At 48.2% G+C, this 26,089-nt stretch overlaps 2 protein-coding genes across 2 annotated transcripts in view; one reads left to right on the top strand and one right to left on the bottom strand.

The window, feature by feature from the left end:
• The window catches only part of LOC126539636 (osmotic avoidance abnormal protein 3-like), a 50,723-nt gene extending 33,978 nt beyond the window's left edge, over nucleotides 1-16,745 (top strand). Inside the window, exons 6-16 of the mRNA XM_055075330.1 lie at nucleotides 1,166-1,579; nucleotides 2,773-2,816; nucleotides 2,890-3,048; nucleotides 4,088-4,209; nucleotides 4,552-4,702; nucleotides 7,390-7,516; nucleotides 7,669-7,778; nucleotides 8,246-8,510; nucleotides 9,308-9,396; nucleotides 10,175-10,244; nucleotides 11,231-16,745. Of these exons, the coding sequence (XP_054931305.1) occupies nucleotides 1,166-1,579; nucleotides 2,773-2,816; nucleotides 2,890-3,048; nucleotides 4,088-4,209; nucleotides 4,552-4,702; nucleotides 7,390-7,516; nucleotides 7,669-7,778; nucleotides 8,246-8,510; nucleotides 9,308-9,396; nucleotides 10,175-10,244; nucleotides 11,231-11,538 (1,859 nt within the window). The 3' untranslated portion in view covers nucleotides 11,539-16,745. The remainder of the gene's footprint in view (nucleotides 1-1,165; nucleotides 1,580-2,772; nucleotides 2,817-2,889; nucleotides 3,049-4,087; nucleotides 4,210-4,551; nucleotides 4,703-7,389; nucleotides 7,517-7,668; nucleotides 7,779-8,245; nucleotides 8,511-9,307; nucleotides 9,397-10,174; nucleotides 10,245-11,230) is intronic.
• A 6,647-nt stretch (nucleotides 16,746-23,392) lies between these two features.
• Nucleotides 23,393-25,710, bottom strand: LOC140214007 (neutral amino acid transporter B(0)-like). Its single transcript, XM_072285244.1, has 2 exons — nucleotides 25,374-25,710; nucleotides 23,393-23,841 (listed from the first exon to the last, which is right to left on the bottom strand). Exons 1-2 carry the CDS (start codon nucleotides 25,708-25,710, stop codon nucleotides 23,522-23,524), a joined length of 657 nt encoding a protein of 218 aa, XP_072141345.1. The 3' UTR covers nucleotides 23,393-23,521.
• Between the last annotated feature and the right edge of the window lie 379 nt (nucleotides 25,711-26,089).

Raw genomic sequence — 26,089 nt, 5'->3', positions numbered from 1 at the left:
ACGTGCAATTTATGCGCATAACGCTCAACAATTCATGTTCAACAGAGAGAGAAAAAAAGTAAGAGTATTTTATTTTTATTCCCTGTCGAAATAGTTCAAACTACGTTTTTAGAAGTCGTTATCGAAAACTCGCTTTCAATACACTTAACACGTATAACTTTGTACAGCTCAATACAACTTCGTAACATATTTATGGCTCATCGGTAAATTGCCACAATGAAATTATCGTAAATAAGAAACACGACCACAAGGAATGAATAAAGAATTCAACGTTTATTGGCCGACTTTTGTCCCAAGAGCAATGCACTAACTCGTCGGCGACGATCGTGAGACAGGCACAATAGCAGCAGACAAATTACACGAGAAAGCGGCTCTCCATGGGCCGCTATTTTTTACATCACAGATAAATTTTCTTACGGGCCTCATGTAGCACAGTGAACGTTCATTAAAAAAAAGTTGGAAGCGTCGAGTTGACGACGCATTCAGCCGTACGATAACAGCAAAGGGTCGAGTAAGCGTGTTAATGCAGGCTGGTAATGGGACCAATTGCGCGTCGAAACGTTATAAGATAGGAATGCGCACCAGCAGGGATAAGAAAACAAAACATAAAACTCGTAACTTGGGAACATGTCGCATTCTATCTTAACATGTGATCTGGTGATGCGAACTGCGGCAGTGAGTGCCGTGGGTAGAGGCAATGAAGTAAAAAATGCGGATCCAACGTACACGTTGGGTTCTATGTGAATCCAATCTTTATTGAAGCAGTTAATTAAATGCTATACTAATATAAATGCAGTGCATACAACTATGTTTATTTTTGTCCTATACACCATGTAAATTCGTGCAATGTTTATATTAATGCATTACCCCGTTCACAAGTACTGCCGAAATGCAAACGGCAAACTAGGCGGATGCACACTTTGAGACTTCCACAGATCAATTTCACTAAGGCACTGTATTGTGTCTGTCGATGGAAAACTGGGGATGAGATGTGTATGCATGGAGAAGCAGGACACATATATTCGAATACATTTAGGGATTGATACATCAACATTCTCGGATTGGATGCTCCGTGCGCGGAAGTGAGGAATGGAAGGGTGGCGAGGTACGGCGTCCTAATTTTGGGCGTTGGTTCCGTCCCACGAACGAACCCTTTTCCCACCAGGGGCGAGCGGGGAGCGCCTGCGCGAGGCGACCAAGATCAACCTGTCGCTGTCGGCGCTGGGCAACGTCATCTCGGCGCTGGTGGACGGCCGCAGCAAGCACATCCCTTACCGGGACTCGAAGCTCACGCGGCTGCTGCAGGACTCCCTGGGCGGCAACACGCGCACCCTGATGCTCGCCTGCATCTCGCCGGCCGACGTCAACTACGACGAGACTCTGAGCACGCTCCGCTACGCCAGCCGCGCCAAGAACATCCAGAACCGGCCGTGCGTCAACGAGGACCCCAAGGACGCGCTGCTGCGCGAGTACCGCCAGGAGTTGGAGCGACTCAAGCAACTGCTCTCCGGGGGATCGTTCATGGCGACGCCATCCGACGCTACGCCGGGCGAGGCAGCCTCCTCCGCGACTCCCGAAGGTGAGCCGTGACACTAGACCTACACCATGGCAGTTGTGCAGGGAAGCGAGTTCTCAGGATCATTGTATAACCTGCTGCGGTGGGGTGTGGACATGGAGTGGCGGGACAAGTCCAGACGCGCGAAGAAAAGGAGAGTGATAAGGAACTAAGAAACGATGACAAAAAAAAAAGTGTACCTGTACCCTCTAAATCTTTGTTAGGTTCGCCTTACCTGAGATACGAACAGAAAGCCGTGGCGGCTTCCTTGTTTCCCTCAGTCACATCTTCAGGTTACCACATGTGCTCATAATTTCCTTTGATGTTTTCTAAGAGCATCGTTTTCTTTTTGATGTCATCTATTTAGTGTTTGCAGTTTCAAATATTAAACAAAAGTCAAGGGGGGCGTGTGATTAAAAGAGAAAGAAAAACGGTTCAAATGTTTTTCGAGGAATCTAGGAGTGATGAAGCACTGCAAAAAGTTTGAGACGATGGCGAGGGGTTGGGTACAGTAAACAGCCTTCTGGTGCTGGTGAGAAGCTGGTGCTGCATTGACGAATCAGTTAAATAGATCTGACATTTACGGGAATGTGGACGAAATGTGCGGAACAAAAGAAGGCTGAACGTCGAAGTACATGAGCAGACGTAGACACTGCAAACAGTCAGCTAGAAGCAAATCTAGTCCCTTATCGTTCGCGTTTCCTCTACAGTCTCGATTGGTTCAAACTCCAATAGTTCATTGTCGCTATATGAACTGCTGCTGTCCGCTTCGTCGAAATTTGTCGCGGTTATTTTTCTCATAGAAGACTGCACGAACGTTACCAGGGGGGTAGATGAAAAGCTGACAGGTACCGGTGCTGTCATTTTGCGGCCCTATAGAAAATATGCGCATGGTATTTCTCCTGAATGAGATTAGGCGTCTTTGTGCCCTTCTCTGTGTCATTTCCTGGGATCTAGCAGACCACGGATGTCGAGCTATTTTCGAATATAAATCTCTGTTGATGTTAGTACCCTATAAGAGTTGATACAAAACAGCTCAGTTTAGTACTGTGCCCTGTTCATTGTGCTGGAGGTCGTTTCGAGTGACATTCTACCACAAGACCGCACCTCCTGGCCTTTATTCATGACTGAGACAGTGGCATGATATCAGTGGATGCGATGACAATGATTGCCGAGGCGCCTCTTAAAAACAGTCTCCTTCTTTCACGCCCCTACAGAACTGCCGGACAGCAACAGCGAAGTGGTAAACCAGCTTAAAAACGTGAGTTATCCAGGAAGGGTAGTCTTTTGCGAACACAGGTGCGAAATGGGTGTTTCCGTGACGGGCGATGCAGGACTACGAGGCCCAGATGACGGAGCTGCGCAACAAGTACCGCGAGGAACAGGAGAGCCGCGCCAAGCTTATGATGGACGTTGAGAAGATGCGCAGCCAGTTCAAGATACAAATGCAGCAGGTCGAGCAGAGCCAGAGGGAGAAGGACGTATCACAAGAGGCGAGTTGGAAACAACGCGTTCATTGTGAACGATTGTCTTTCTTCGTTTCGCAGTCTTTCCTGTGCTGCTTTCTCGTTGAGAACATTGCAGCGCAACGATTTAATCGAGCCTTAAAGTGTTTTTGCTGTTTTGTAACACACGGAAACACGGACCAGATTTCAGAGGTAAAATTTGATCGTGACTAACGTTATACCACCCTAAGTTTCTTTTATTTTGTTTATTTACTTATTTCATACTGCGGACCTAGATCAGGACCAAGCAGGGCGGTTAAAAACAACAATAACACTATGCATTATTTAATCAAGTAGGGTGGTAAGACCCAACAGTAGTACAATGAATCAATCAATTGAAACAGACAACAATGAGTTATTCCAGTCTGTTATAGTTCGGGTAAAAAATGAATACATGAATACATCCGTCCGTGCAAAATAAGGTGTTAGTGAGTTCGGATGATGGTGTCGAGTAAGCCTAGACGTTGTACTAGACAGATACGATGCAGGATTAGTTGATAAGTCTCCATTAAAAGCATGGAAAGAAATCGAATTCTTCAGTGTTGCCTTGGCTGCTCAAGGATTTCGATGCCATTATCACGCATTATCTGTGAGGGGGAATCGCATCGAGAGAATTTTGAATATATGAATCGCACGGCTTTTTTCTGTACCCTTTCAAGACATTTAATATTTTGTTTAGTAAACGGCTCCCAAACAACACATGCATATTCAAGTTTCTGTCTAATTAATGAATATTAAGAGGTACAGCCTGCCAAATCTTTTGCTAGCTTATGTAAAATGTCGTTTTTTTTTTGCTTTCTAGCGCGTTACGATGGAAAGAACTTGCGGAACGGTCCAGGTTGACTCATGCTCATAAAACGCGTGAAGATAGTATAGGGATTTGTTAGGTTGTTCCTACTGTAAGGTGCTGGCGCACAGCAAGTGGGTGCTCGTGCGAGTGATGTTAAGATTAGGCCGGCTGTACCTACCTGTTATGCTGTCTAGTTAATATCTTGCAGTCTTAGGGAAGCCTTTTGCTTGTGCGCAGGTGAACAACAACCATCTGAAGGTTGACGAGCAGGAGACGGATCGCTGGGCCGAGCCAGTTGCAACTCCCGAGAAGCCCGAGATTCGCGCACCCAACGCGTCGCCCTGCTTTGGAAACCAAGAGTAAAACCCCCTCCCTTATCTCAAGAATGGCAGTCTAGGCATCTAGGCCTGTGTCTGAGTGTGGTGAAGTTTTACCGCGAAGGAAGCTCATTCGTTCAAGTTTGTTGAAAGTTCGTATTAATACCGGGGCGTTTTGTGAGATGTTGCCTTTATCGGTAAAGCCGCTGTTTGAGTGGATGCTTTTCATCGTCAAACTGACTTTGTTACAGCAAAAAATCGTAATGTCGCTTCTCGGACATATTTGGTAGGCCGTGTGTAGTGTGACGCCACTGCACCTGTATGGTTTTCTCGCAGTTATGCACCGTTAGTATATTGTTGACTATTCCTTTTCTCTTCATGCAGGGATCCAGCTATCATGGCCCAGATGCAAGCAAGGGCTCTAGAAAGGCATGTTCCCAGCTTTCCTGGAACTTTGTACTCTGCTGAAACACAAGCAACGACTCCGAGGCGAACTTTATGCAGGCTGCTGCACTTTATGCAGTGTGCCTGCTGCTAGGTCTTAGTGCACATTGCACACAGCCCAACATTTGTTGAGTCTCAAAGTGCTTAAACGTTTAGCATCGTGAGTACATGTACCGCGGCTGCCAAGGCGAGCAGCGAACGCCGATAACGAAAGTGGTTTTCTTGTACGACTGTTAGTAATAATGATTGGGTGTTTGGAGTTGGATGTATGAAGTTTGTTAGTGCTGTAACTACTGACGCTGCGGGATTGTTCCGCTCATGCGCAACTGTAGCCACGTCTCGCTGATCAGGCGCGCACACTGTCATATGGTTGACTGTGAATTCCCTCACCCGCCGTAGTTGCTTAGGGGCTATGGTGTTGGGCTGCTAAGCACGAGGTCGCGGGATCGAACCCCGACCGCGGCGGCCGCGTTTCGATGGGGATGAAAACACCCGTGTGCTTAGTTTTAGGTGCGCGTTATAGAACCTCAGGTGGCAGAATTTCCGGCGTCCCCCACTACGGCGTGCCTCATAATCACGTGGTTTTGGCACGTAAAATCCCATAATTTAATTTTGTGAATTCCGTACAGCATGACAACGCTGAACAAGAAGTCGAAAGTGCTGACTTTCAGTACAAAAGAAAAAAAAAAAACGTCAAGTACACGCGAGTAATAATGCCAAAATAGAACATTCGTGTATAATAAGACAGGTGCAATGGCCTGAAGAATTTTAAAAATATTTGCCTATGTTTTACAAAGCGCAATCTCACACAAGCAAGCCAAAGTATATGCACTTGATAACTGTTGCTTTCCAAGCTGTTGAACCTTCTTCATTCGAACAGCCCCTTTTGCCACACCACGCACAACACGCGCGCAACAATGTGGTACCTAGTAAGTAGTGTAATGTTTGTACGTATTCTTGCGGTGCTTCTGTTCCCAGCTTTGTGCTGTGGGCAGGTAATGGGAAGACAAGATGTGGCATGTTAAACCACGTAGTCACTAGCATTGTAGCACCGATGTTTCTTTCCAAGCCGTGTAGCGTCGTGCCTCTCCTCATGATGTATTTCGTTATCTTTGTGGTTACATTGATTGTGATTATTTTGTGATTAGTTTTTTCGATATTTTCATATATTTGTTCCCTGTATTTGTGCTGTTTCTTGTCCGGATGTCCTCGCCTGCAACTCTTTCAGCCTAGAAGTTTTGCCTGGTCGCAGATGCTTCTCGCTTGCTGGTGGGTTTTCTGGCATTTTGAATATTATTTTTTTCTTGCTTATCCTGAATTTTCATTTTGTAATCTTTTTTTCTTGCTTATCCTGAATTTTCATTTTGTAATCTTTTTTTCTTTCTGACCAAGAGAAGGAGAATAACTAAAGATGATAAACGCACATGAATATAGGGACAGCTGCTTAAATCTTGCGTTTGTAGAGTTGTCTAAATAATGGTAGTACAAATAGAAAACATTCACGAGCTGATCAAATCGTACCACGAGGTCCTGAAATCCTGATAGTAGAGATGTTCCCAAAATCTCGACCAAATTCTGCGAAGACGTCTTGTTGGTTCAACGCGAGTGATACACAAGCGTCCTAGCAAGCTCTTGTAGAACGGAGGAGTCTGTGAGGTCAGATGGGGTTGGTACGTGCTGTGCACAGTGTTCCTCAATGAAAGCGTAGGTGTGCTGTGAGGTTTCTCGAGGCTTCATTAGCGGCCACACCGCTATATTGCTTTTGCAATGAAAATTTTGTGATATTTTTAGTCTTGCTTTGCGCATGTTGAGCTTATATATTCTTGCCTTCTTGTTCGGGATACTGCGAAATTCCATCAATTTAAATGCCAAAGATATCCTTGCTCATTATCGCGGAGTCCGCAGAAAATACCCGCCGCCTCACCCACAACTTAGCGGGGAAGAGGCCTCCGATTGGCGCAAAATACAGATTGGGGTATTCCCCCCATGTAAAAGTGCTAAACGTCATGTATCCCACTCGCTATAGGGCAAACTGCCCTTCGTGCGGTGGCATACCTACCTTAACGCATGTAACGCGGGAGTTCACTAAGCGCCCTCATAAGCCTCATAGCAATAGCACAATGGAGCAGTGGAGCAATGGAGCACAGCTCGCCCGTTTTGACTTGGCATTACAAAAGTCCTTAATTAGCCAGGTCAGGCAGGCGGCAGAGGCCTGTGGGGCCCTGGACTGAGGGGCTCCGACCACCCCTCCTTGAAATCTTTTCCTGTCAAATAAAGTAAATACGTACTTGCTTCACTTTGTTAGGTTGGTCTGGGCACCACCTCTCCGTTTCTTGAAAGGAATAAGAAAGTTTTCTTGAGGCCTAAAACATATGAAGCATGCATGTTATATCTACATGTATCATTGATTGTGTTCTATTGAGTCTAGCGAGTCTAGCAGAGATTCATTGTGCGAAATATAGATCCACGTATGGACGGATGGTAGTCAGGTGGGCCGCTTGGATGTAGTCCATCTTTTGGCTGGTATATTGACGCCTTGGTGAGCGCAGTGCAAGAAAACTCCGCAAGAGGTGCGGTAGATTTGCGAGAGGCAGCTGGTCGAGAGCAGAAGGGAGAAATCAGGTAGAAGGTCCGGAGCCCGTAGACCTGTCCGTTTCCCTTTGCCATGCTTCCGAGGTTTTCTGGGCGGGCTGAAGAAAAGAAAGTGTGGTCGCAGCACTAACGCGGAATGATAAGGCAAGCGTCTCCAAGACGCGTGCCAAGTGGCTCGCTTGCTGATTTCCGCGCAGGCTGCGCGAGTTGCAAGGGCGGATGCTGGGCGGCGAGAAGAAGCACGACGTCGAGCTGAAGGCGAGGCGCGCCAAGCGGAAAAGCATCGCCGAGAAGAGGATCCGCGCATTGGCAGGTGCGGTGGCTGCGTCTCGTTGCTTCGGTGAATAGCTAGCCAGAATTCACATCGGGGCCTCGGGCGCTACCGAGGCACGAGCAGAATGTTAAAGCTGTTGGTTGCGAAGAAATAGGTATTATTAGGAGCCTGTCTGCATGCTCTTTTCACAGAGGCCTTGGCCAAGGTCGACGATGAAGAGCGCACTTTGCTGCCAGACTACGACGACATCAACGCGGAGCTCAAGGTCAAGTCCTCGATGATCCGAAAGGCGAAGCGAAAGGTGAGCGCGCTGTGATGCGTGCGATTGTGTCGTCTATGCCGCACTTATTTCTAAATGTGAGCACTTCAATGAGTCGAAACAGGGACGTACGCGGTTAGCTCATGGAATCAATGCACATACCAAGGAGGGACACGTACAGAGCTTTATTTTCTGAAGATCAAGCACCAGTATACATTGCACATACATAAAATAATGACAAATAAATAAATGAAGTTGCTGTAGGATATTAAGAGAGCACAAACGGTCTCCGTTGCCCATGTTCGCAACATATTACACCTATTTTGCTATCGTCGTTGCTTTCTTCGTGCCCTTGCTATTCCCCTTGTACAACTCCCGCACGCCTGTTTTGCTTTAGCACGTTGTACTCACTGACTCGCTGGCTCACTTCCTCAACCACCCTTCAGTTGATCAATCGGTCAATCACTCGTTATATCGGTGATAATTCGGTCGCGCGTGTCGTCTCGCAGATCCAAACACTGGAGCAGGAGGTGCGCGACCTCCAGCGGGAGTTCGAGACCGAGCGCACAGACTACCTGGAGACCATCCGGCGGCAGGACCAGCAGCTGCGGCTCCTCTCGCAAATACTGGACAAGGTGCAGCCGTGCATCCGCCGAGACTCCAACTACGCCGACCTGGAGGCCGTCAAGGCGCAGAGCGTCTGGGACCAGGACGCGCAGCGCTGGAGGCTGCCCGAGCTCACTGTGCAGCAGACGAAACTGCCACCCGCGGCCGGTACGCGTGCGGCGCGTGTCAGACGACGCCGAAAGCGATCTTCGCCACCTCATGTTGTTGCTGCTGCTTGGTACCCCTGCGCACTTCTTGAGTACCAACCTGCCAAAATAATCCTAAAGAGCTGCTGAATTTCATTACATCCGTGAATCGCATAAAATTACTGCTATTTTTATAGTAAGGACTGAGCTGCAACCAACAGGAATGACATAAGAAGAGCGGCTTACGCTGTGCCTATAGTAAATAATCGCTGTCCCTAAGAAAATACTGTGTATTTAAAAGCTTCCTTTTTAGCTTTACCAGAGTCCTTCAAAGTATGAAGGACTCGGACTTTATCTTGTGTATAAAGTGTCCTGTAAGTCACACGTAACGCTCACCCGATTTACAGGGATAAACTTTTACTGAGCGTTCGCAACGATTTTGCAGAATGAACCAATGTTGATTGCGCTCGGAGTTTCAATAAGTATTGTAACTAACCACATATGACAGGGTTGTATGAAAATTTCGCGAGTCTGTCGAACAGGGAATCTCAGGTGACCATATATTCTTGCTGTGTGATTATTAGTGTTTCTTTTTATTTACTAAACTTTCAGTTTTATTTGAAGTTGACACAAATATTTATTTCATTCGGCTCCCTTGTATTAACAACAAAGAACTCACTGACTTCGGACAGCCCTTACGATATTCTTTTGTCGGTGTCCTAGCCGTTGCTGTTGTATTTGCAATCCTGAGATAAATGCGACTTCGAAGATACGACACGCAATGTCAGGAAATGTCGACATCTTTTTTGTTCTTCGAAGGAATCCAGCCAGGAGCCAGGGTGACCCAGAATACCGGTGACGCGCCGAGCCTGACCGCCAGCACGTTCGATGCCAGCTCCCAGAGGAATGTGAGTGCTCCGTGAAGCGTATCTTCACCGCTAATGGAACAGAACAATAAGGCGCAGAAGGACACACTTCGCAGTCTGAGCTTCTTAAAGGATGCCTTTGAAAACAGACAACCGCCATCCCTTCAGTAGCGCGAAGTTCAAATATTTTTCATCGCGCATATCCTCGGAGTTCTATATTTTTTTTGTCTTCAAAATAAGTAACAAGAAAGATATTTGTGAAGAAATAACGTTATTTGCACAGTGATTACATAAGGGTCCAGCGCCGAGGGTGAGCGCGTTTGTCGTGACCAGCCATTGAAAAACATGGAGTGAGGTGGAAGGCGGGGTCCGTGACGCTGATTGCGAGTGCAGAACGCAATATGCGCATTTAAAGCACATGGTCTTCTATGAATCATTTGTGCTGTCATGGCGGCTGTGTGGAAGCGTTGTGTGCAGAATTCCGCGATGCTGTTGAAGCCGGTTGAGCGAAGCGTATACTGCTTGAGACACTTTTCTCGGTCTTCATGCTTTTCTCGATTTCGTGCTTAACTTTTGCGGGCGATTGTATTTCTGGAAGACCTATCCGGTTCTGAGTGGGCAGCTCGCTCTACGTTTTGCTGGCTCGCGTCTTCATGCACAGAGTTGAACAGTGCCATCACGGGCGCTAGCGTGCCTGCGTCGAGCGGCCTTGGGAGCCGTCATAATCTCAGATGGCGCTTTCAACTAGTTCTAGTAAACTTATCGTTCACTGCTCTGCAGCTATTGGCAACGTTGAATTGGCGATAATTTGTCTTTTCAGAGGCCGAGCTTTGGGAGTGACTTCGTGAACAGCATCTTGAAGAAGCCACATCGACAGGAAGAATTGCTCAGTGCGTATTATGCTACGTTACGCAATTTTGCGGCCCAGGTAGGCTAAACGTGGTTCTAGGAAGCAACAAAATTACCTGTATTGCGGCAAGCCACTTGCAACACGTGAAAAATTGACGTGATTATTGTGAAAGACCGAAAAAGCAGAGATAGAAAACACTGGCATATTAGTCAGCGGTAATTCCGGTTCGTTGTACGCTCCTCGGAGGAAGGGGTATATAGAGACTAAATATTGAAAGGAAATTGGGCTGAACGTGTATAGACATTTACATTCGCAAGTAGTAGTACGTGTCATTGGACAACAGTGATTATTCCACCTTTCGATGCGTTGGGGCTTAGTCTTTTGTGCTTACTTTATGCCTTTACATCCGCGCTAGACTATAAGGGAGTCCGGCGGTTTTCGGGAACCCGGGCGGCTCCTGCTGTTCGTGCGTGTACTAACTGAGCTTCTTTTCTTTTTTTTTTTGAGACTTGTTCTTCTTCATAACCGGATAGGCTTTTCATCGCTTGTTAACTGCTGTGACGTTTGTAATCGTAGGTGTCTACTTATCCACCTGCTGGAAGGCGGTTGGAAAGTCGCACACAAAACATCGAGCTCTGAACAAAAATTGACTCGCCATCCCGACCCTGCGAAAGTGGATATATGTATATATATAGAGAGAGAACAGAATATGTTTATGGTGACACGAATGAGCGGCGGAATAATACATTCGAGTTATGCGCCTTTGCTCATGACGTCTGGTGGCCATAAACATATCTGACATGATTGAGATGTGCCAATCCACCGTTTTGTTTTAGCAAGGCTTAGACGCCTTGTTTTACGCGTATTTAATTATCCCAACGCTCCGCTTCCTCTTTAATTTGTATCTTAGATTTCTTGCTTACTTTTGCGTAGTCACTTCGAAGTGCGTCGATGCATCTCGTGTACTTCTCCTGCTGACCCGCTTCAGCCTCGTAATGTAGCCGCGAACGCCTCTGGTTCCAACAGACGGCATGCCAGAGGCGCCGAGCAACGGCGTCCGGGCAGCGGCGGCGTTCGGCGGCCTGGTGCGCGCCGGTCAGCTGGCCGCGAGGCTTCACCGGGGTGCTGCCGCCGAGATTCGCGCCTCCCGTTCACTGCCCACGACGGGTGTCGGCAAACAGTATGCCTGGGGTTTGACGGGCAGCGAGAGCGGGGAGGGCGCTCTCCAGCGCCGGCCGCTCCAGCTGGAGTCTCTCGACCTCGATAACCTGCGCCGGCAGCCGCGCACGGCGGACAGACTGGCGGCCGCCGAGCTGCTCGAGTGGCCCACATGACAATGGCGTAGCCCGCCGCCGCCACCACCGCGGGAGCGACCGTTTGCGCGGCTGCCGCCCATTGGGGCGGCCGATGAAGTCGGCGTCGAATAAGTGTCAGAATCTAAAGTTGAAACCTAACTCTGAGTCGATGACAGCCATTCGAGAAGGGAAAAGCGGGGAAGTCAACATGTTTGTCAACGACAATGCTGATGCTAGGTTATGGTTAACAAAGCGCCTTGAGAAAGTTACGAGCGCCTAAACGGAAGGACGAAGAGTAGAAAGAAATTTTCTGCGCCCTGTGTAGCCTGTTGTACTCTTAGTTTCTGTCTTCCGGTGCTGTGAAGCTTTTGACGTTTAATTTTAGGAGACAAGGAGCACGGGATACGACGCAATGTACACCTGCGCTTGCAGGGGTGCAGGGTGACTAGTGCCCAGAGAGCTTCTACATGGGACACTATAACAAGAATGAGCTTAAAACACGTGACTTGTGTTTTATGTTTAAATTGACGCGTAAGACACCTTCCATATGTTTGAGTGAAATATGCCTGCTGCCATGTGACCACGTTCGTTCAAATGAAAAGAAACTAATGCAACTGAGTAAGGAGGTTAGTCCGGCGTCGGATTAGCTACTAGATCTCAAAATAGTGCTGGTACTCTTCCTGAATGGTTGCTACCAGGCTGAGTGATTAGTTTGATAAGCGCGAGCACGCAGCTTGCAGGAATGAAGAAATGGTTTGTTTTTGGTATGTGGGACAAGGGAGGGCCGCACCAGGAGCACGCGAGTGAGACGCTTCTGTATAAACGGCAGTCTGCCATCCATCTGCTGCGGACACGTGTCTTACGACGACCTGTTGGTGTCCCGCTACAGAAGCGACGTAGCACTGTTTCTCCCGTGCTCCTTTGTTCAGACATTATGGTGGCACAGATGCGCAGACTTGCAAGTCATGCCTGGTTTTATTCTACCGAGCGCCATTGTGGTAGCCTCCGTCAGACCTAACCCGAATCAATCGTGTCGTATCTCTAGCGGCCTAAGTCTGAAAATCGATGGCTCTAAGTATCAAACATTGAAGGCCTCGGAAGGAAGTGCGTAAAGCTAACTGCAAGGCACCCCAACCAGAAATCATCAGGATCCGCAAAAACAGAATGATGCTTAAGAGATGTTTGGGTAAGCTTTGACGGAGGCTGTACACGTGATTAATTGTAAGCTCTGTGCACGCATGTATGCTGCCGTAATTGCATACGGTCGGCGGCTGCTTTTTTTTTTTGACGGTCTACTTCACGGCAAGTTCTTTGTTTGCTGAGCCAAGCCGGTACAGAGCTGTTACCTTTAGGTTAAACTTGTCTGCGCTTCTTTTACTCGCAGTAACCCTGCTGAATGGAAACGAAGCTTCAAGGAAATGCGGCCAAGAACGTTTGAGAGTTTCGAGTGGCCGCTGAAGTGGCTTACAATGGATTTGAAGTCGAATTGTTTTGGTCTGCTGGAGAATATGCGACTGACAATCGGCGGGAAATTCTGACCAATATTACATGTGCGAGTGCCTTGTTGCCGTGTTAAGCGTATAACAAGGATTTTATCTTTTGGCATCTTGCTGGCAGATGCGTAGCAGTAGCTTATTTCTTGGCCGTTTGTCCGGAGAGCCTGAACTGCTAGTTCGAGGCCCACAAAGCTCCTGCAGCTGAAAATTTTTTGTTCATATGTTAGTTTTGTTCAGAAGTGCATGGTCAAGTACTTGAGTAGTCGTTTTGATCAGTCATATGTAAATGTTTCAGCATTCAAGCTATAGTTCACTCTATAATGTCGTCAGCTTTGTTGATTGTTGCTTTGCCTGGGCTGTGCGTGAGGCAGAGTGCAAATTAGCCTCATATTTTATCTACTTCTTCGTAATCTCTTGATGCAGGGTTTTTTCGTTGATTGGTTTTCGCCCCAGGAATTGAATGACAATGCTGACTAAGCAAACAAAGAGGCCCTGTTCTCTCGAACAAAGCGCCTACAATGTTAGTGTCTATAGCCCAAGTTGTGTATTTGCTTGATTACTGGTTTTAGGTGATTGCTGTTGGAAGATGGCAGTCTCAGGTATTTACTGTTCAATCACATTTCTCGTTTTCTTAAAGTGCTTTACACCTAACGTCATTTCCATCACCCATGTTTGCGGTAGTGATACTATCATTAGGTAAAGTGCGATATTGAGACTTTCGCGAACAGTGCCTTCTTCGACTTGTAAGCCGACGTTTATAAGCCAATTGAATGTGCTGCTAGTGCGTAGCCGCCCACTTGAATGCTGGTAGCTCCTGAAGGAAACGAATAGTTTAGTATTTGCGTGCTCTCTAACACGGCTTTCTCTGTGCTCGACATGTTCTGGTTGTACCAGTGACCGTACTGCCGTAGAACTCGGCATCACGACGCACTGCTTGCCGTTGACTATTGTCTGTCCCTATAGGCATGCCGCGCCTACAGAGGCAAGTTGTAACTACTGTGGCTGAGTGGCAGAATTTGTCTCATAGTTGAACTGAATACGTTCGGTGCCCCCTGGCATGCAAGACACTTAAGATGCAGAAGTGTCGCTCTTTCTTGTGCAAAACCGAATTTGAAGTTTAAAATAGTATAGATATAATCCACTAGTTGACAGAAAACCTAGCAGTTGACGTTGAAGGCGTGTTACGAGCAACGGAGAAATTTGAGCAGATGAAATCAGTTGTTTTTTACACAAGAGAAAAAAAAATGAAACTGCCGATACAAGACAGCCTTAAAGGGCAACAAACTCAAAGAAATTAATTCATCAAAACAGAGTTGGGCGAGTTTGTGTGGTTCCATATTAACAAAAATGTGCGCGAAAAGCGCCCGTGTTTGTCGTTTCTTCTTATCTACGTCTCTTTCGCGCACTTTTTCGTTAAGATCAAAGAAATAACGTTTTCTCTGCTACAGAGCTTATGACTGTGTGGTCACGTAACCTAAGTATACTTTTAGACCCCTTATGCTGCCTCGCAAGTTCAGTTGTGCATTCAGGTTTTATTCAGTGTATATTTATGCCTGTGTGGCTCATCACCCGCTGTGGTTGCTCAGTGGCTATGGTGTTAGGCTGCTGAGCACGAGGTCGCGGGATCGAATCCCGGCGTCGGCGGCCGCATTTCAATGGGGGGCGAAATGCGAAAACACCCGTGTACTTAGATTTAGGTGCACGTTAAAGAACCCCAGGTGGTCGAAATTTCCGGAGACCTCCACTACGGCGTGCCTCATAATCAGAAAGTGGTTTTGGCACGTAAAACCCCATAATTTTGTGTGGCTCATCGAGACTCTTAACTGGAACGAGCGAAGTGGCCACCGATGTTACGGCTACAAGCGGCAGCCCGACAAGAACTGTTCGAGATGGCTGTTGTCCCAATGCAGTTTGCGTGGCGTGCGTGTGACGCTCTTTTTTTTTTTTTTTCGCGTGGAAGGAACTTCACCGTCTTTGTGTCAGGCCTGCGCGGTCTGGTAAACGCGGAAGTCTCGCCAGGCACCATCCGTCTCAAAAGGTCGCAGGTCACAACGCTCGTGGCTCCAGCAGCGGCGCCCGCGTTAAGGTTGCCAGCGCTCACCTCGGACCGATTTCAGTGACGTCATTTTCAGTGCGCGTTGTTGTGCTTAACGAGCTGCCGCGGACGCAGTGGAAAAAATCTTTGCAAGCATATTTCTAGGTCACATATCTTCAAATGTTCCACCGCATTCGCAAGACTGCCGGTTTCTCCTGCCTTGTGCCATTATAGCATGTGACGGATGTTAGTTTTGAATGTATATTTTTGCAACTAAACAAAAAAGAATTGATGATGGGATGGCTTTCGAAGCGTTAGAAATGTTTTTAAAGTTTGTCTCCCAGTCTAGTTTTTGATGCCATGACTCACTCGTTTGGCATCCGTTATGTTAGTTTAACGCATCACCGGCTTTCCTTCGCGCGCATTACGTGATTTCTCCTGCTACTTTTTGCCCAATAACAGTACAACATTTGGACTTCTTGCGTTTGCGAGATTCCGAGTTGATTCTAATTATAGCGTCAAAATACCTAAATTATTGTGATTTGTGTGTATCCACAAAACTGGTGAAAATTCGCCCGTAGCATTTTTTTTTTTGGTTGAAGCAAGCGCTACGTTTCTCATCTTCTTTATGTTCGAAAGTTAATTTTGCTGAGTCATGTTATTTTCGAAACATTCTAGAAACCGCGAAAAAAAACGGATCTGCTGTGGAAAAAGACAAAGATGGGGAGTACGCCTAAATGTACATTTAAGTGTTTAAACGAGCGTGATTTTCGCTCCCTGAGAGGGTCCCAATATATATACATATATATAGCTCAGATGAGTATTTAACAGCTGACATAATTGGTACCGTATTCAGCAATAATTGCGTGGACCCCACCGGTGTTACTGTTTTCCTGTAACATGCATCGTTGAGAAACATGGCGTTCGTGCTCAGTCACCATCGCATATGCAGCGGGGACTACGTGTTACCGTGGAAATATCGCAAATAGGGACCGATAAGCGGTTATATCCCGGCTTTGTTAGTGCATTGGCCTGCGAACATTTAATACGGATGCGACGTGCTCTGCATGACGGCAGCCGCTGTCGTTCATTTCGTCCTTTGTTAAGCTCGCTGCGTGCAACACTTGCGACGCTCAGTTTGTGCTCGAAGAGCATCGTTGAAACGACCCGCATGGTGATCCACTTGTGGTTTGCGGTGTAAGAGCACAAATGTCTACATAATGGCACAATGTGTTGATGTGCCTGTTGAACACTTCAGAGACTACGTTTTGTTCGTTACGTAAGCACTAGTTATATATATAAAAAAAAAAGGTTTCAGGCACTTGTTTGAAATGTCGGCATTAGTACCCGATTATACTGTCTCGCTATTTCAAAAGCTGTACCCGCCAGTGTCGGTTTGCACGTGCGCTCAATATTGTACTCCTGTTGACAGTTGGTGCATCTCATTACGGCTTGTATCGTGGACAAAACTGATCCGCGTATATCTACTTATAAACATTCCTTAGGATGAAAGATGTCGAAGTTGCTTGTGAGCTCTCAGAAAATGGTTTCTTACATAGCCTCCTATATTGCAGGCGTAACACCGCGCCTCTGAAGTACCTATGTGCCAAATCACAATGTGTAGTCTTTGAGACATATGTCACCTGTTGTTTGAAAAAGCATGAATATGTGCAAAATGCTTCTTTCTTGACAAGAGAATAAATAGTTCTCTGGGACATTCTTTGCGGCTTGCATTTGCGCGCACATATGCACAGCTTGGATGACCAGAGCTACGTGACCGGCAGCATAGGTGCTGCGCATGGTGTGTCTAAAGAATAAAGGTGAGACATACGCGAGGTTTAGGTGACGTGACAAAAGTTCAGCCCACGCGTGCCACCTGTTTTGAACAACCAATGTTTCTCTTGTTTTGTGCGCCGCATCGCTAATACTGACGCGCGATGCCGAGTGTGCCACAAAGTGAACATTTTATAGTGGTGGTACACTAACGCTATAACGAGCCTTCGTGCACACTAAGCTTCGCGGCGGTTCATTTTTAAGTTCAGGTACAAATAACTCCCGCCAATATATCGAGTATCATTTAGCATTGAATTCAGCAAGTGGCTAAGGAAAAATTGCTGGCTCTGCCGTAATCGAGAGTAGATGCATGAAATGGCAACTGGGAAAGCAGATTGGTCTCTGCCTTTGAACGAAACTATCGGAAATGACAAAACTTCAACGTACTAGAAGTTACATGTTAAATATTATTGTGAAGAAAAATTAGAACTAGGAAGCAATATTTGCAACCTTTTCGGGCAGTAACTAGCGTACGTATGTAATGCGGTCCTGTACAAAGGGTCGGCGGCTAGAGACCGCTTTTTTGTAGTTTTGACTGGTTGCCCGAATAACCTCGTATTGATCTCGCAACTTGCACGGATGTGCTCGTTTGAGTCGGTTCAGGCTTTTTGGCTCAAGGTCACTTGAATCAACAAGGTTAATTTGGGCTAGATGGTGCATAGTTGAATTAGGAAGGAACAGCGCGAACTAAGACGACCACGAGAGGGAGAACGACACAGGACAAGCGCTTGTCCTGTGTCGTTCTCCCTCTCGTGGTCGTCTTAGTTGGCGCTGTTCCTTCCTTCCTAATTGAAGGTCACTTAAAGGCCGCCTAAATATCTTTTCATGCTTAAAAATCTCGAATGGAACAACGCACCACCGACCACCAATGACGCAGTCCACTGAATCGGTTTTTCCAAGGAATTTTGGCCCACACACTTAAGCGATGCAAGCTTATACTTTAACGCCAGAAATACATTTAAAAGTTATTTCACGTCGGATACGAGATTTAGCGAAACATTTCGTGACTTCCAACGATACCATTCTGGACGTCGTCATAAAACCTGCTGGACTATCGTAAGCGCTAGGGTGCCTTACCGAGAGCAATATGATCGCAGCAGCATGTGCGCGTTACAACAGTCCAAAGAGCAGGGTTCATGACGATAGTTAGTGGTAAAGGTGTGACGTACACAAACGGGGGCGGCATGTGGACATCGATTTTTAATGTGTACGCATTCTTAGGTGATACCGCAGGAAAATCTGTCAGTCCAGTGCCTCCTTATATCTGCAAAATAAATGCATAACTGGTCAAGTTCACACATGTAGTAGTGAAATAGATTGGCAGCGCCTGAAAAAAAAAAGGGGCACTGATTGCGATAGCAAAATAATAGACAGCTATACGAAGGAAAGTAGTTTTATCGGGCGTATCAACTTGCAGACATTCGCTTACTAACCAAATCAAGTGTGGTGTCACACGTGCACAAGCAAACAAACGCATCTAACGCGATGACCGTGTGCGCTCGCTGTCAAAATGCTGGAGTGAGGAAGCACGGCAGCAGCAGCGAGCGAATTAGTTTTCGTACTGCCGATTGCTTGAACGCGAACTAAGCACAGCAACAAGAACAAGGCTCACACGAAGCACTCGGCGCATTGTGTGCCCATCGCGGATCGTTCAAGAGTGGCGCGGTCGCGCCATACGCAGCTGCCGCCATCGTGGGACCTCGCTCCCTCCCCGGCTCCTGTGCCTTGCGCGCGACGAAAGACTGGAAGACGGCGCGCTACTCGCCGCCGCTTTCTTCCCTTGCGCGCGCGAGGTTGAGCCAACAATGCACGCTTTCACTCGAGCACTGTGACGACGTGCGACGACGACGCCCCGGGACTTTATACGATACATCACCGCGACTCCGTCAAAACCTCTATGGCGCGACAATAGGACAATACGGAACATCGGCATACGCGTCTCAATAGACTTGACGCTGGTTTGCGATTCCTGCTTCCATTTCGGTTGCGGAAAGGCTAGGGTAACCGTAGCCCGTTCGTGGATTTTATTGCGATAGCTTTGCTACTCCAGGTATAAACCCAGAAAGCGCCTGGTTCTGTAAATATGGCATTAAAGCTCGGCTAAGGTCAAACTGGGACTTGGCCTGCCACTACCGGCGGCTGCTGCGTACGCCGCGTGGGTGCCCATACCTTGAAAGCGATCTTCAATGTGGACAAAGTGCGCGGTAAAGTGCGCGGTCGCGCGGGCCTCATCTTAAAGCGATCTGCGATGTGTACAAAGTGCGCAGAGTGCATGGTAGCTTCGTATGAGATGTGCTTTCGACGCTTAGTTCGCGCTGAAGCGAGACTCGGCATGGTCAATTTGCTCGCCGCTGCTGCAGCGCCGAGCAGCTTTTGTGTTGTGGTGCAATTGTAGATGCGGTAGTTGCCGACGGCGCCGAGCAGCGGCTGTGTCCTTTCCCAAAGCAAACAAAACAGTGCTGTCGCTCGACAAACTTCGCTTAACCGCGTTCAACCACGGCAATTTTTTGCAGCGTTGCTCATCTCTGAGGAGGTGAAAGCATCCTTGCCGTCTTAGGATCGCAAGCCCCTCTGTCAGCTGCGCTTTCGTAGGTACTGAAGTTTGTTTCACCGTGCCTTTACAGCGAGGCTGTTTATGGCTAGGTTCTGGCGGATCTAGTCTCCGTGGACATAAACCAACTATTTTTCATACGTGGGCCGATCCCGCAGATAGTGCAATGCCGAGCCGACGATCGCGGCGGAGGTGAAGCTGGCGTTAATCGTTCCCCATACGTAGGCCGATCCCGAAGATAGTGCAGTGCAGGGCCGACCCGCGGCACAGGTGAATCAGGCGTTAAGCACTCGCCATACGTTGGCCCATCCCGAAGATAGTGCAATACCGCGCCGATCCGCGGCGAAGGTGAAGCAGGCATTTGCACTCCCCATACGTGGGCTGATCCCGAAGCTTGTACAATACCGGAGCGACCCGCTGCGGAGGTGCAGTTCGCCAGTAAACGGCCCACATTCACAGCTTCGCTGGCCATCCTTCTTCAGAGTGGAAGAGCACTGAATTTTTTAAAGCGAAGCTTTCTGTGTCTCAATAATTCGCCGTGAGCGCCGAAAACGCACTGCAGGAAAGCCAACTTACACATCTGCGTAGAACACTATAGTTTAAATTCGTAATACCACGCCAGCGTCGACTGGTCGGCCGGTCAGTGCTTGATAACGGCGCGAAGCGACGAGGTCAGCAAGAGTAGTGCATGCGCACAAAGTTCACTGGAAGCGCAAGTTGCGCATGCTAGGCATGATACCACCGCTGTCGCGATTAACTGAGCTTCCCTGCTTATCGGAGACAGCGAGTGCGGGCTCGTCTGAGGACCTGGAAAAAATATCAAAGCCCCTTTCTTAAAGAAAGACGGTTGAACGTCACGCTACCCAGACGAACTGTATATATCTGCATTGCATTATGCGCATCAAGCAATGCATTACCGGCCGTCACCAGGGGCAGGCCGCGGGTGCAGCGCACGGCAGAAGAGGAGGCTGCCGTACACGAACGCAATCGTGCCCGTAAGGCCGATCGCGTGTATCGGCAACAGCATGCAGAAGCCATGTCGGAGACGCTTGTGCCGTCGAGATGCCTACTGGTCTTGTGATCGTCAGCGTGTACATCAGACCAAACACGTCTCGTTGTGATGCGGAAACGTTCCTGGCAGAAACGATGTAGATCTTGAAGCTACATAGTACGCAGTTCCTCGTGTGCGGTGAATTTAACATAAATGTGGCGAAAGAGCATGACATAGGAATCGAGGGACTCGTGCTTGATTGTTACTCGTTGAAACTGAAGACGCTCCAGAGACCCGCGACGCAACACCGTTCCTGCATTGATCTCACGCTTGCAAGCAGGCTGTGTCACGTTACGATGGCAGAGCCTCCGACCGTCTACCACAGCGATCACAAGGCAATGCTGTGCAAGTGTACAGTCCGTGAAAGTGCGAGCGTGCGCGTGTAATCAACGGTTACATGATCTAAAATAGAGGCTATGCAGCTTAACGAAATGTGTCTTCATGTAACTTCAACGTTAAAAGAACACATTCCTAAACAAGCAATCAAATCACGTATGCATAGCATCGGGTCGCTTAGCATTTTTTGGCTTCGTCGCGTAGTTATTGGTTTTGGACTTCGACTTTGATTCAGTTTGCATTGGGGGAAAGCTTCGCGTTCAACAACCTTTCTTTAAAAAAGAGGCTGATTTTTTTAGGCCTCTCCGGTATACGTGAGTTAGTGCAGTAGCAGTTGTCTTCTTGTTTTCAGCGGTACCCTGAAGGAACGTTTGTTATATTCTTGTTCTAACCGGCCTTTGCAGCTTGTGATGTTGAAATACCACAGTAGCGGGAATGCACAGGCACGACCATAAATCGGAGACCCTATTAGGCTAGGGTGACAGCAACGCCGCAGCGTTTGGAGAATTGCTATCCCATAAATTCAGGTGAAGGGAACAATGTAGAAACTTGTCGCGCTCGGCGAGTGCGCCTCATGGCGATTAGCTGTGCTCGTTTGCACTCTGAACGTTTCGATGACGGTGGCTATATGGTAAGTTGTCTGCTACCCGGGAAGAATGACGTGGACACAGAAGGTACACGAGATGACGCAAAGCGCTAACTTCCGCCTGTTTAGGGATAACACAATGTAGTGAGCTTTCTACTGTGAATAATGTATGAAGATGTTTAAAAGAAATGCACTACGAAGCTTTAAAGAACGGGCTTTATGGCATGTACCATTTCCCCACTAAATGGCGGTGTTTATATCATCGTCACCGCCACTACCACCACCACAGGTACAGATATCAAAAGCAGACAGTTTAAGAGGAGGTAGCAGGATCAGCGGAAAGGGTGTTATCAAAAACCTTTATTGCATTTATACCGGGGTGGGAAGGAAATTTAGATCACATTTTCTTTTATAGCAAGCGACACTTGTCGGCACCCCTATACAAAAGAGCAACCTTCGAAGGCTAAAAGGGGAAATTGAGTTAGAGGTGCCGGGATACGGATAAACCATCTCACAGGTTACAAACAGCTTATTACGGCGTGCTAGTTCCACATACCATTTATGCAGATCCTTCACGAAGAAAGTCTGTACAGGTTTATTTAAATAACAATCGTTATGCAGTACGCACTTTACTAAGGCAACTTTCTGTGCCTGTGAAGGGAAAGCTACGGGGGCGGAGCCTCTGCACAAGCGTTACCGCGCCAAGTAGTCCGCCAGCGGATGAGACGCTGAATCGGCGCAGCTTCCACGTGCGATGGTTCCGCGTTTGCCTAGACGCGGAAGGGAAAAGCCGCAAAATAAGTGAACTTTTACGTTCAGTGGTGTGTTTTGCCTTATTTAATTGTTGCTAATAAGGTGTTTGTTTTCTCTTCCCCAGCTTAAGCTAACGTGGACGAAAACGCGGTACTCTTTTCAGACGCGCTCTCACTTGAGCGCGCTTTGCCTCCGTAGCTTTCCCTTCAGAGCCACAGAAAGTTGTCCGCGAGTTTAATAGTAGAATTCCGCATCGGCGTAGTTTATTAAAGTTCGTTATAGTTGCGGTTGCTTTTATGTAGCGTAGACAAGCCGTTAACTCTGTGCATATTACGCGCGTGAATGTGCTATAACTGCGTGTGTGCGCTTTGTTTTGATCTCGCTTCCTTTCTTTCATCCCTCACCATCTCAACGGGAGTAGCATGTCAGTCCTGTCGCTAGGCTAACCTCTCGAGGTATAATTTGACTCTCTCTCAGTAAGACTGAACGAGCACCAATGGTGGTTGAACACCGTCTTAGTATTCGTTGAACTATCACGAGTGCAATTGTGCTTCCAACTTTGAACATAGTGGTGTTCCTTTTTCGGACACAGGAAGGAAGACGTGCGTCTTATGGTCGAATCGTGGCATATCAGTAACTGCGGCCTTGATGCGGAAGTTTTTTTTTAGCGTACGTTAATACTTCGTACGTATACGAAAGCAGAGCGCATGCAAGTCGCGAGCGTGCGCAATGAAGAATGCCGTTTCTTTACTTGCGTAACGGTTTTACGTTTTCGCTTGCGAATGCTATAGTTCTTTGCTGTTTGCTTTATCTCGTAACTTCGTAATATAGTTTTGGGCGGCAAATATGCCGATCGAGAACTAGAGACGTCGTAGTGGGCAGTTGCGATCGTCAGAGCATGCCGGTATATAAGAAAAAGGTGCAGTCATTTAACTACGAGATTTATTTTTAAAAATGAGACGAATTCAGTAAAACGACGCTCAACACAAGGAACAACTGTCTCGGTGTATAAATATAAATTTTGTACATCTTTGAATTTTGTTATCACTGTATACGAGCACACAGTTTTCTGACCAACAGCCGAAGGCTGATCTAATCTGATAAAACACGGGGGAGCCGTGCCTTGGCCCTGCCGCAATATAAGCTCATGGGTGTTGTATGGAAACTTTCGCCATGAACAAGCAAATTAAAGAGGACAAAGAAGTCCCGAGAAATGACAAAAAGCAAGTCAAACAGCACAAGAAAAACAGGAAAAGAAAGAAAAGCACGAATAGTATTATGGAACATAATATAGCAATTCAAATTCAGAATACAAGGAAGCAGTTGTGCATGAAACTCGTCAGCACCAGCTCGCGCTTCGTTCAAGCCGTGGTTCGGCGTCTCAGTGGTCGAGCTTCGTGTGTGGCTTGGGGAGGCCCGTGGTGGAGCCGGCGCGTGTGCCCAGCAGGCCCGCCGACGGGAGGTCCCTGGTGGACAGACTGCCGATGGAGCCGGGTCCGAGCCTGACGCTGAACGAGCGGGTCGACACCGGACGGCCGGGCTGCAGCATGTCCCGCTGCAGGATGGCGGCGCCCACGCAGTCGCTCAGCAGGTTCACCGTGCTCGCGGCGCGCTGCAGCAGCCAGTGCACGACGGCCATGTAGCCGACGTTGTCTGCCGACAGGCCCACCACCGTCAGCAGGAGGGCAGCGCGCGCGGGGCCTATACGAAAAGCAGCGGACGAGCGTGATGACCGCCGGCTATTACGTCATGGAGAGGTGCGGACTTTCGCGCAACATTGTATACGACTAGCAAGGAATAAGGAGCCACGTAAACTCTCCGCTCACCCGCCGTGGTGACCTAGTGGCTATGGTGGTGAGCTGCTAAGCACGAGATCGCGGGATCAAAGTGCCGGCCACGGCGGACTCATTTCGATGGGGGCGAAATGTAAAATTGCGTTGAAGGCGCGGTATAAAGAACCCCTAGGTGATTAAAATTGATCCGGATTACCCCACTACGGCGCACCTCATAATCATATCGTGGTTTTAGCACGTAAAACCCAAGAATTTAATGAATTATTCTCGAGTTATGATGTCACCGTTTCTGTAATGTAATGAGTCCATTACGGTCGCACGTGTTTGCATGTGGTGGGGCTAACGCGAACGCCGAATGGGCGCACTCCTCTAAGTGGCGACGCCCCTGTGTATAAGCAGATGATGTTGGTCGGGCGTGGTTAAGCCGAGGCGGCTTAACCACTCAATCTGAGACCACTCAGTCTGCAGAAGTACTGCTGATTCTGGACAAAGGGTAGCTGTGAGCCAGCTCCAAGGCAGACCCGAGATGGTCCGACGGTTACTTCGAACCCGGTTCACCCAGCCCAGCAGCCCGTGGTTCCCTACCCATCTGACCATGGACTACCTAGTGCGACGCAAGTTGGCGTAAAGATATTAGGCCCAGGCATAAATACATAAATACATAAAGACGTGCTGCAAATTAGCATCAGTTCTAAAGGAATGCCAATAGCGATAATACTGCCGTTCCTGGACCGCCTTGTTATCTATGCGCCGCATAGGACCCTCAACGCGTTTTCTAGTTACAAAAATTACCTGGCCAAACGCTCACTGCCCTACTGGTAGGATACAGACGGGCGGCAGGGCCTGGGTAGCTAGCTTTGATCTAAATTTTAGCCTTGCCGCTCAACGCGTCTACATACTGCGTTACTAGATCAGCACTGAGAATGCTATCACAGCTTGGCCTTTATGCTAGGTCTGGCTGCGAGTTGTTGTGTCCGGGAAGTTTTGCGACTTGTAATGTTGCTGTTGTAGTCGATCATCGTTGAGTAGGGCATGGCTGATTGACGTGCGTAATCTAGTTTATTTTGGTCACAGTTATAGAAATAAGAGCACTTCTTTAAACATGTCCATACCTCGTCAGAGCGGCCGTAACAGTGTGCTTGCATGCCAGCTCCTGCAAGTCGTCCTGTCCTCGCTCTCCGCTTACTCCGGGCCCTCTCTCCCCAAGACGCCCCCCCCCCCCCCCCCCCCAGCAAGCCCAAACCAAGTCGTAAACTTGAGGAGCGTATCCGGCCTCGGACAAACTCTGGGCGGATGAAAACTCATTCCGTTCCCTTTTGGCAGGACGTCTGGCGTATATCTATTGCCGATACTGTCAAGGAAAACACACCAGTGCGTACAGAATTTCTCAACAGGCTGCGCTAACTTTTTTCGCCGTCCCTCCAACCTGGGTGCGCTCACCGCGGTAGGTCGGCATCAGCCCGTACTCGCCCATGGTGGCGATGCAGCACGAGGCAAGGAGCATGAGCAGCGAGCTGACGCCGAGGCTCTCGCCCTGCAGCTGCGCCGCGAACAGCACGGACACCATGGTGTACAGGGCGGTGCCGTCGTGGTTGATCACCACGCTCAGGGGCACAATCAGACGCACCGAGTCCTGGTGCAGGCCGACCTTCTCCAGGGTCGCCATGGCGGCCGGGCCGCCCACCATGCTCGAGCGGGAGCCGAACGCGATGGCCAGCGGGTGCAGCAGGTTCAGGAAGAAGCGGCCCGCGTCCCGACGCACCTGTGGCGAGGGCATCGGCACGTGGCCGCTCACGTCTCCGACGAAGCTGTGTCGCCCGCCGAGGTTAATGTTCAGTCCCCGCGTGGGAACTTTGCTTGCAAGACTGTGAGCGTCGCCCCCGAGTGGGGTCCGAAGGGTGAAGTTTATCATTTCATTTTATTTTTTTACCGTGGTTGACGTGCTTACGCCGTTTCGTCATGATTATTCCAGATGACACACCCTTATATATACTCGATTTTATCGCTTCAAATCACCCTGACAGCAAAGGATTACAAACGTCGACTGAATAAGCACAGATAGTTCTTTTAGTAAAACGTTCTTAATTTTTATGGCTAGTACGCCTTCAACTCTGCTCAATATGAATGAATGAATGAATTAATGGCTTTGTTTAGAG

This window comes from Dermacentor andersoni, chromosome 11 (genome assembly GCF_023375885.2).
Source record: "Dermacentor andersoni chromosome 11, qqDerAnde1_hic_scaffold, whole genome shotgun sequence".
Classification (NCBI taxonomy): Eukaryota; Metazoa; Arthropoda; class Arachnida; order Ixodida; family Ixodidae; genus Dermacentor; species Dermacentor andersoni.
Note: the sequence above shows the minus strand (reverse complement) of the source record. Positions and strands in the feature narration are given on the sequence as shown.

Coding starts and splice junctions, on each gene's coding strand:
- LOC140214007 (XM_072285244.1), bottom strand. CDS start 25,710: ATGCCCTCGCCACAGGTGCGTCGGGACGCGGGCCGCTTCTTCCTGAAC. Junction 23,842..25,373: donor GCTGATGCCGACCTACCGCG/GTGAGCGCACCC, acceptor CTTTTCGTATAG/GCCCCGCGCGCGCTGCCCTC.